Below are 11,177 nucleotides of genomic sequence, written 5' to 3' on the forward strand. Positions count from 1 at the left end.
ACTATTAATTTTTTTTATAAAAAAAGGTTTGTAGGTAGACTAAAATGATGATGATCATAAAATCATGGCAAGTGATCACCATAGAGCATAGATATTGGAGCTGTAATATATGTGTTATAGTTAATTGTGCGTTTGTAAATGGCAATAAAAACAAATATATAACAAATTGCGAAAATCCTAAATTTAATAATCGCTAAACTTTAATTTACCTATACACCATATTTTGTAATTAGTGATTTATAACGAATATCACTATAGGTTAGGAAGAATTTGCTCGTCCTAACTATATCAGAAAAATAATTTAGTAGGTAGTCTGGCAATTTGCCAGGATACCCCCGAACCACAACGCCCATATATACACATCAGATGATCTTAAAAGAACTTTCCGACGTAAAAAAACAAGGCATATTAATTGTTTATCAGCAGGTTGTACCTATAGGAAATCAGTTTGGAATCGTTTGGAAATCAGTTAAGTCAACAACCAGTTATTTAATGTATCGATCGTTATAAAACAAAGCTACAGAACACACAAATCGTGTTACAGGAAAATCTAGTCAAATCGCACATACGTGACGTTGGTATAAAACCGGAGTCCTCCCACTACCGACGTTTACTCTCGGCCGAACCGCATCTCGTGCTGACGCCTCATTTAACAAAACAAAAGTAAGTTTTCGTTTCGAATTATAGTGTTGTGATACGATCGTTTTTACCGGTAAGTATATACGTTTTTTTCAATCAACGCTCTTAAAAGTACTTAGTGAATTTTTATATTAAAATCGGTTATGTAAACTTAGCGTCATGCGAAAAGGATGTTTGTTTTCACTGAACGAAACATAATTAGAAACATATCCTTATATGTCTGAAGGTATTAAAAATAATAGATTTGACTATTTTGTTTTTTAATATTCCATCATTATTATATAATACTTTGTCAAAATATATATTTTGGTCGATGTATGGAAACGACTTCGGCCGTTCACCCCAATTAAATGTATAACTTCAGTATCTTGGCCGCTATAAAAACCAGTTTAAGATAGTTGCTTATAATATAAATATTAAATAATAATAATTATCTTGTTTTGAAATGACATTTCTTAAATAATTACCTACGATTTATTTTAGCGTTTTCATGATGATTATTCGCGTATTTGTAAATTCATCATGAACCGACTTATTACCTTTTTAATATAAAAAAACTCCTATTATATCCTGGGAAATCAATATTTATAGTTTTAATTTAATAAATATTTCATTACCATTTTTAATTAATTACTTTTCTGTAGTTTTTCGTAAAAAAATCAACTGCAACCTAAAACGTAACGGAAATTGGTCGAAGTGAAAGGAATTCTTTTATAATTATTTACAATTCCATCAACCTTCAGTTGTCCAACGCTTTAATTAGAGTTGAAATTACAAGTTTCCATTATAAGTAACTACACATCATTACCTACATAAGTAATATGTCAAATGTAGTACAATTTATATAAGATATAAATTTCATTCTCATTTTATTAAGAAGAAAGTTATATAAGCACACCACTACTTTAATTAAAGGAACCTATCGTTTAACAACTTTATAGTTATTCTATTAGCGTATGGCTTTAATGTGTATAAAGCAATTAAATCATATACGTTTATAATTTACATATATATACATATAACTCTAATAATGTACAAATAATGTTATCTAAATGACACAAAATAATTTTTCATTAACATAATAATTGTAGTTAGTGAGCGTGTACCTCGAACAGACATTTATTTTAAGCTATTAATTTTCAAGGAATTACTAATTATCCCCTCCATTTAAGCGTACGTGCTACGATTGGGTAATCTAAGAGTTCAGGATCAAACCTGCGACTTTAACATCATTATCGTACACCATTGAACCATTGAGTATATTATTAATATATGGCATAATAAGCGAGATATCTGACACATATAAAAGTAAGCACTAATAATAAAAAAATCAGTTAAACAACGCAACGTATTGCAAAAAACTAAATTAAAAGTTTAACAAATTCATAGAATGTATGAATATTATCTACTTAATTCTAAAAGTTTTTATAATAAGAGCTGTGAGAACAGAAAATTCAATTCAAAAGGTTTAATTAGCACTTGGTTAAATTTTTCGTCTTAGCATTAACTTAAAAGATATTCCAAATTATATTTCACGTATTATTAAATACTGGCCGCGCGATATAAAATTGTTTCTATTCAAGTTTTATTATATTTTAATTTCATAATAAATTTCTATAAAATACTAAACGGTACATTAAGTATATATATATATTGTTATTAAACAATGAAAAACGTATAAAAAACATAGATCAATCAGAAATAGATGCTTCTAGACGCCGGCCGGCAATTTATTTCGACCTCGTAGAGGTGCGCGTTTACATTCTGACATCCTTACCGGTAAACCGTTCGAATATATAAAAATGTATATAATTATATGAGAATTATAGTTTTGATTTCATTGAAATTCTGCCACATGTGTATTCTACCGACCCGTATTGGAGCAGCGTGGTGGAATAAGCTCCAAAAACCTTCCTTCCTTCCTCAAAAGGGAGACGAGGCCTTAGCCCAGCAGTGGGACATTAACAGGCTGTTACTGATACTGAGCTGTTTATAATAATTGCAGTAATTTCCAAGTTTAAAAACATTCCAAAAAGAAAATTATTTAAAAACAAAACAATTGAAAATAGATTCATGACACACTATTTCATATTATTTACTTGAGACAAGTGGAAGATAAAATATAAATATATGTGTAATATTTTTGTTTTATATTTTTATTTATCCTGTATATTTAACTAAACACTATATACGTGTTAATTGACATTGACTTAACTGACATAGACGCTCACATGTAGCCTTGTGGCGTCTAATCATAGAGTTAAGGATAAAACTAGAGACAATTTGGTATTTTTTAATTATTTGACATATTCCTAATAATATGTCTATGAGCTTTGGTGACCACTTACTATAAGGTGGCCTATTTACTCGTCCGCAAACTTGTACTAAACAACAAGTAATATACAAATATCAATGTGTCTTTTTTATCGCTTGTTATTTAAATTTATTTTTAAATGTAGTTGTAAAATTTTTATGTCAAGGAAATATCTTGATAGTACTTAAGAACCTATGATTGTTAGGAATATGTGTAAACGGTAAAAAGTAGAATTGTCTATTGTTTCATTTCAATGTCTTTGATTAGTTGCTTGCCAGGGCTTGATCTTCGGTTAAGATTCACGTGTTCTAACCACTGGGTCATCTCGGCTCGGCAGGAGTAACTGTGACAAATTTTAAGTCGGTCGCGTAATCGGGCGGATAGTTTCGAAGATCTCGTAGTGAGTGGTATTTCGCTGATATATAAAGATATATAATAAATATTTATTAAATGCCTATATATTTTGTAAATTGAAAATCCTCCGTACATAATCAGACTGAAATCGTTACGAAGATTATCTCATTCTAGAATAGCGTAATTGTTATAAAAACTGTATTATTTTTACTTGAATACACTATTAAACATTACATTCCCATTTTTATAATATACCCTAGAGAGTGAGAGGGAATGCAGACTATTTATACAACCATTAGCAGCTATGTCAAACGATATGTATGAAAAATTTAGAAATGTGGCAACAAAATATTTTAAATTAAATATTCATTTAGCTTTCTCCGCCGAGCCGATGATCATGTGTTTAATTTGTGATTATAATTCATCTCGTGCTTGATGGTGAAGGTAAACATCGTGAGGAAACCTGCATGTGTCTACTTTCATTGAAATTATGTCGCATGTGTATTCTGTCGCATGTGCATTGGAGCAGCATGGTGGAATAAGCTCTAAACCTTCCCCTTAAAAAAGGGAGAGGAGGCCTTAGCCCAGTAGTGGGACATTAACAGGCTGTTACTGTTAGCTTTTTCAATTATACAATTACTGTTTCTTAAATGTATGTGAGGAAAACGTCAGCTTAAAAAACAGAAAAAATCCATAAAAGACAAACTACTTAATATATTTAGCATTGATATTTGAAATTGATTTTATAAAACCTCGAATTGGTCTTTATAAAAATAATCACTAAATTCCTCTAAAAAAAATCTTATGAAAGATATCGAGACACGACCATAGACAATTTCTAATACTTTTTATATTTTTAACATGTTCCTAACACCATATTTTTTAGCAAGTCTGTCATTTTGATATATTAACTGCAATATTTTTTAGAGCAAGCAACAGTCGACCGTAGACAAAAACCGTCTAGTCACTACAGAAAAAAATATCCCTTTTTTGTCTTTACATCGTACCATTGATTATCTGTTTTTTTTCATTATCGACCAACAAAAAAGAATGTTACGGCCTCGCCTGTTACCTAGTAACATTGAATCGAACTACTGTTGATTACATTCCGCGTTCACAAGGTAATATAAACGTGACACAATTACCGAAAAGTTTCTCTATAAATCCTAGAGGCATGATTCATTATGTAGCTTAAAGTAACTCATACATTTTGAATATTCATATTAAATATACTCAGACGATGTAAATTAGAATAATTTTATAAAATTAAACAGGTATTTTATAAAATTTATAAAAAACACTGAACCGTTCTGTTTAGTTATATATCATAGCACATTTACATAATTATGTGAAAAAAAAAACTATACATGTTTTATGAACCGTAGCGTTTTTAACATTCAAAAAATAATAGAGTCTAACAATAAAATAACTTGTCACGATTTAATGATTAGTTTGTTTGCGCAATTAATAACCACGATAATAATTCATAAGCGCGATTACTTATTGCCTACCGATGTTGCACACATTTATTTTCTCACACATGAAACAAAAGGAATGCAAATTAAAAATATAATTACGTCTTTAGCTATAAATATTGTTTAGGGGATGCTTTTAACTTTACATCATAGTACTATCAATGACTAATAGTTGGCGAATCGTATCTGATGATTGATTACAAAGAAATTAAAGAGTCATCGCAACAGCAAAAAATAAGAAACGGTCTCCTGGATATTGAAATTCCATTTTAAATTTAAATCCATGGTTCCTGATCAAATTACTGTGAAGTTTTATTTTCTTATTTATGTATTATTGTTATTATTGGTCTTTCGTCTTTGTTTATACACCTTAGATATACTATTAATGTATTATTTATTACTGGGTTGACTGACATAGAACTTGCCCACGCGCAGCCTTGAGGCGCACTGTCAATACTTATATTGGTGGTAGGGCTTTGTGCAAGCTCGTTTGTGTTTCACCCACTCATCAGATATTCTTCCGGAATACTTGGTATTGTTTTGTTCTGGTTTGAAGGAAGAGTGAGCCAGTGTAATTACAGGCACAAGGGACTTACATCTTAGTGCCCAAGGTTGGTGGCGCATTGGCAATGTAAACGATAGTTAACATTTCTTAAAATGCCAATGTCTATGGGTGACCACTTACCATCCAGTGACCCATGTGCTCGTCCGCCATCCGTATTCTATATAAAAAAAAACTTAAAACAAACCATCTCATGTAAGATATCAAGATGAGATCATAGACAATTTTTAGCACTTTTTATAGTTTTGACATCTTCCTAACAATTAAATGTATTTTTTGTGTTGTCCTAGGAAAATGCCTGTTGATTTGTACTACGTGCCTGGCTCCGCGCCCTGCCGAGCGGTGCTTCTCACTGCGCGTGCTCTCAACCTTAACCTCAACTTGAAACTAGTGGATCTGCATCACGGAGAACACCTTAAACCTGAATACCTTAAGGTAAGGATGAGAACGAAGTAATAAAAATGACGGAAACAACGTAACTGCGTAGAGGTATGAGGTCCTCCAGTCCGATTTCGGCCACGGCGGTCAATCTCAACAGAGATAAGCCAACTGCGGAGAATATATTATAGTGCACAAGTGTGTGCGCAATCACAGGTGCACTCTCTATTCCCTAGCTCTCATAATCCGATGGGACGGCAATCCGACACGACCGGAAAAAGTTCAGACGCAGGACCAACGGCTTTACGTGCTTTCCGAAACACGGGCGTGTACACACTTCCAACTTCCAAACCCCGGGCTGCTACTGAGAATTTTCTGAAAGGAATACCCAATAACTTTTTATTTGCCCGACCTAGAAATTTAACCCAGGACCTCCGGTTCAGCGGCCTTATATCTAGCCAATAGACGACCGGGGCAGTCAATAGATCAACGAGACGCAGAGGCATAATAGTGCACAAGCGCTTGCCTGTGTTTGTGCAAGTGGAATAGACATTCCTTCTGTTTCTTAATCCGATAGGACAGTAATCCGACAAGACTGGAGTTAGTTTAGACGCAATATGAACTTTCCTTGCTTTCCGAGACCTGTTGTCTTGACTGACTATCAACAAACAACCAAAATTACTAAGTCTAGAAAGCTTAAATTTGGAACATAGGTTTAATCTATAATGTAATCTAAGAAATAATTTCTTATTTTTCTTTTTCTTTAATTGTTTCCTATTTATCTTATCTTATTTATATGTTGTGCAAGTGTTAAATAAATAAATAAAGAATTTTTAGGAATTTTTAGGGGCGAAATGTGTCTTTATATGAATTCGAAGTCGAGACGGCAGCTATTATACAAACAATAGTATAAAGCTTTACCAAGAGGTATATCTGCGTATTTATCGATTGTTCTATTTCTACCCTTTTTCGACAGGTTAGATACCTATCGTTAAATTCGTAGAAAAACTTACGAGTTACTATATTTATGACGTTATCAGAAATTTAATATCAAGCTAGATTTTTTGATACACTGTAAAAAATATCATGGAATACTTTTAATGTTTGTTCTTCGTCCATTTGCATTGACCTGAAAACACGATATGTTTTTATAATTACGTATAGGTTTGTCATTTCCCATGAACACGATTACATTTATTATGCGTATACATCTTTAATTATATTGTCATCATTATTCTAATAATAGGATGATTATAATTTTCTGTCGATGAATTGCATTAATAATAATTTTTTTATTCATTTTTTTAAAGTGGTGTTATTAAACAAATTAGTTAAATTTTTTTAAATAATTTTTCATAGTTCGTGTTAGTAAATTTACCTGTTACATGCTCAATTTTATTTGGATCTTATTTTAATATCGTAATGAACAGTGGCTATACGTGCTTTCCGAGAAGCATAAACACTGCCAATATCCGAACTTCGAGCTACTAAGAATTTTTCGTCAGAAACCCAATAAATTTATTATTGGAGCGACCCGGGGTTTGAACCCATCGAAATATACTAAACCAACGAGGTTATCAAAACATTTTATTTTCTAGCTTTTTATTTATTATATTATTTTTATCTTTGCCTGATAATAGTGCGTCTTGCCCATGAATTTGATTCAAGTTCCACTCTACTGAGCTAAAATTTGAGGTTCTTATACTAAGCTAGCTGCCCGTCCAGACTTCGTACGAGTAAAGTTCATACAAAATTAAACTTTTCTTAAAAGATAAAATTAAAGCATTCACCATAATATAATTCAAATTCAGGTTTTAAAATTTGAAAAAACAAACTCGGTTGAACGTTGATAGATAGTCATTCATTTTAAACGAATTAAATATATTTTATTCAAGTAAACTTTGCCACATGAATTAAATATCAGATTATTTTTAAAACTTTTTTTTTATACTAATAACTTATTTGTCATAACATTTTAATAAGTTATATGATTTAAAAAAAAAACTACTTCGAGTTATAACATGTAAAAATGGTACACAACGTTATACACATAGCAATCAGCCAGATCCGGCAGCCGAATAAAGCCTTCATAAAATACAACGTAATTTTAATACCTAAGACCCTTTTAATAATGACTAAATTGACGTAATACACCATTGAAGGTCAGAAGTTGCATGAGTGATGTAATTTAGCGGTGGCGTTGAACTCAAAGGAGACCATCGCATGTTTCCATTGTAAAACGAACTTATCTTTAGAATTGTGGAGTATTTACAATGCTTATTGACATAAAGTAAACAAATTGAATTGCAACGATTTATCACGTTAGATATTTATTATTTATATTGTAGAAGGAAAACAGTTGCACATTAATACTTTGCGAAGTTTTTTTAAACTAAATAACAGAATACCAAAAATTATAATGTCTATTTACAATAAGCACCACATGCAGAGCATTGTTTAAAAATATATATAATAATTGTACTATTTAAGCAAGTATTTGTAGCGTTAAAAAGACCGACGTTATACTTTTTTTTAAATCAATATATTCTAATTCTGGAGGAAAGAAGCACTAATGTTGAATTTTGCCCCGGCTTGTAAATAGAAATTCTAATTACAAAACGCATAAAACATATTATATTTTTGTGTTATTATCGCAATAATTAGTTTTTAGTCTTGTTTACCTCTTAATTCTATTTGACTATCCGGCAAAGGGCATACATTAATATCTAACGTATTGTGAAATATTTATTCATAGACAATGATTACTTTTTAAATAGCGAGACATATTCCTAACAATTTCGTACTGCGTTTATTTTTGTAGTTTATAAATGACAACTTACACCACATGCCAACACGAACTGGTTTCATTCCTTTACATTCCAATCGATATCAAGCTTTTCGACTTGAAATATTAATCAATTTACTATCACGCGACTTTAGTTGTAGTGTTATTATTCATAATATTTATATATTACTACTATTTTTTTGTCTTATTGTTGGTATAACACCTACCTACCTACCTTACGTCATTTCCAGACTTACATTACTGATAGTAAAATATCGCTTACACTGTTTATTTTTGTTTTATCTCTTTATTTAATAAACCATACAGTGTTTTAATTGTTTTGCGTTATAAATAATTTACGACATTGTTATTCACAGATAAATCCTCAACACACAGTCCCGACTCTAGTAGACGATGGCTACCCGATCTACGAGTCACGTGCTATCATAACCTACCTCGTGAACAAGTACGGAAAAGGCAGCGCGCTCTACCCCGAGGATCCTAAAGCGAGGGCACTTGTCGATCAACGCTTGTACTTCGACATTGGAACTTTGTACCAGAGATTCGGTGACTACTTCGTAAGTATCACTTAAATATACTTTTCTCATATGTAGGCTTTATGATGTTGAATGTAATAATCTACAAACAACTAAAATAAAAATATTGTTTTGTCTAGTTTTTATTTTTATTTTGTCATGTTCAACAACCATAGACAATTATGTACTTGTTTATGTTAGATTCTAATTTACAGTATCCACAAATCTTCGGAGGTGCGCCCGCCGATAAGGATAAGTTAGCTAAAGTCGAGGATGCCCTCAAATTGCTTGATACCTTCCTCGAGGGACAGAAATACGTCGCTGGCGCCAACCTTACCGTAGCAGATCTCAGCATCGTCGCTGGCGTCTCCAGCTTCGAAGCATCTGACATTGACTTTAAGAAATATGCGAATGTTAAGAGGTAAAAAAAAGGTTTTATTTTAAATTAAGGCATTAATATAATTGCGATGTTTTACTAAAAATCTCATAGCTTTACTGATGTAGGTTGGCTTTTCTCACACTAGTCATTTATTTGAATATTTATAATTTAGATTAGAAATTGTCAATTTTGTGAGTAGTAATGTATATTATTATTAATATTATATTCACATTTCAATATCCTTTTTTTATTATTAAACGAAATTATCGGTATCTATGAAAAATTCATTAGTATATTATTATTTCCGTTTTTCAAAATTTATTCAAAGACAATATCTAACATATACAAGTAGAGACTCAATGTCTATGATTTTATCACACAACCATCAGTTTAAAAACTGGTTGAAAATATTTTAACAATGAATCATCTCTTTCCAGGTGGTACGAAACCGTGAAGTCCACAGCACCTGGATATCAAGAAGCCAACGAGAAGGGTCTGGACGCTTTCAAGGCTCTCGTAAACAGCCTCCTCAAGAAGTAATTCCTATTCGTGTGAACTAAACCGAACAGATGTGTTCAATTCACTAATTTTAAGAACAACACCGCTTGCTATTTGACTTATGATTGTAATATAAGTTGTAGAAATTAAGGCACAATAAACGAACTGAAATTCTATATTTACATTGTTGTTTATTTCGTGAAATGCAAGTGCACTTTACTTGCGGCTTCTATTATGAGTAGCCACAAGGACATGGAATATACATTAAGCATTATTGATGAGATTCGACAATTGTCCTACATCTAAAATATTCCACCACGCTGCTCCAATACGTGTTTGTGTATAAACGTGTGATAGAATTATATCCGACACATGCAGGTCCTGACGATGCTTTTCTTCACTACGAGAACGAGATGAATTAAAAACACAAATTAAACAATCTAAAATTCAGTGGTGCCTGATCGGGTTTGAAACCGCGATCTTGGGCTAAGATTCACGTGTTCTAACAACTTTAGCCATCTTGGCTCTCATTCAAAATCCTTTTTTATCGAAACTTCAAGCAGAATAAAAAAGTTACGATCAGGTAAAACCTAAGTGAAACCTAAAGATGCATAATAATAATAATGTCCTTTAATTTCGGCTACGGCGGCCAATCGAAAGAGAGATTAGCCAACTGCGCAGGAACTATTATATATAGTGCACAAGTGTGTGGACAAACACGGATGCACTCTCTATTCCCTAAATCTCATAATCCAATAGGACGGCAATCCGACACAACCGTAGAGTACAGGCGCAGGACCAACGGCTTTACGTGCTTTCCGAGGCACGTAAGTGCACTTCCAACTTTCAGACTGCTACTGAAAATTTCCTGACAAAAAAACCCAATTTTTAAAACTTTTTATAGGCTCGACCTGGGAATTGAACCCAGGATCTCCGGGTCTTAGGCCTTACATCAAGTACTACAGCGGACATTTCGAAAAAAAAACGAACGCTACTCACATTCGGCCAATGCCAATAAATATTTTTACAAAATTGAAAATATAACATTTCTATTTGGTTTTAAAATAAATGCAACCCTTTAATTTTGTATTTCGTAGGCGTGTATTGAAAAACTAATAAATTCAATTATTAATAACACCCTTCTAAGATTGACTAATGATCACGCATGTGTATCATTATGAATATTTTTAAAATATAAATGAGTAACAAAAATAAATACATTGATTTCATAATATTTATGTATCGTTACCTACGATT

At 32.0% G+C, this 11,177-nt stretch overlaps 1 protein-coding gene across 2 annotated transcripts; it reads left to right on the plus strand.

Moving 5' to 3' along the window:
- Positions 1-557: 557 nt before the first annotated feature.
- LOC126773072 (glutathione S-transferase 1-1-like) lies at positions 558-10,102 on the plus strand. 2 transcript variants are annotated; one of them, XM_050493715.1, is made up of 5 exons: positions 558-663; positions 5,635-5,779; positions 8,885-9,085; positions 9,259-9,464; positions 9,860-10,102. In XM_050493715.1, exons 2-5 carry the CDS (start codon positions 5,639-5,641, stop codon positions 9,960-9,962), a joined length of 651 nt encoding a protein of 216 aa, XP_050349672.1. In that variant the 5' UTR covers positions 558-663; positions 5,635-5,638; the 3' UTR covers positions 9,963-10,102. The 2 variants fall into 2 exon arrangements, with proteins under 2 accessions (XP_050349672.1, XP_050349671.1); XM_050493714.1 differs by having other exon boundaries at positions 591-712.
- Positions 10,103-11,177: the final 1,075 nt, after the last annotated feature.

This window comes from Nymphalis io, chromosome 13 (assembly GCF_905147045.1).
Source record: "Nymphalis io chromosome 13, ilAglIoxx1.1, whole genome shotgun sequence".
NCBI classification, from domain to species: domain Eukaryota; kingdom Metazoa; phylum Arthropoda; class Insecta; order Lepidoptera; family Nymphalidae; genus Nymphalis; species Nymphalis io.

What these genes read in the sequence shown, in the direction of transcription:
- LOC126773072 (XM_050493715.1), top strand. Translation starts at nt 5,639, where the DNA reads ATGCCTGTTGATTTGTACTACGTGCCTGGCTCCGCGCCCTGCCGAGCG. An exon ending in AGAGATTCGGTGACTACTTC is followed by an intron (nt 9,086 to 9,258) that starts GTAAGTATCACT and finishes TCTAATTTACAG; the next exon opens with TATCCACAAATCTTCGGAGG. An exon ending in AAATATGCGAATGTTAAGAG is followed by an intron (nt 9,465 to 9,859) that starts GTAAAAAAAAGG and finishes ATCTCTTTCCAG; the next exon opens with GTGGTACGAAACCGTGAAGT.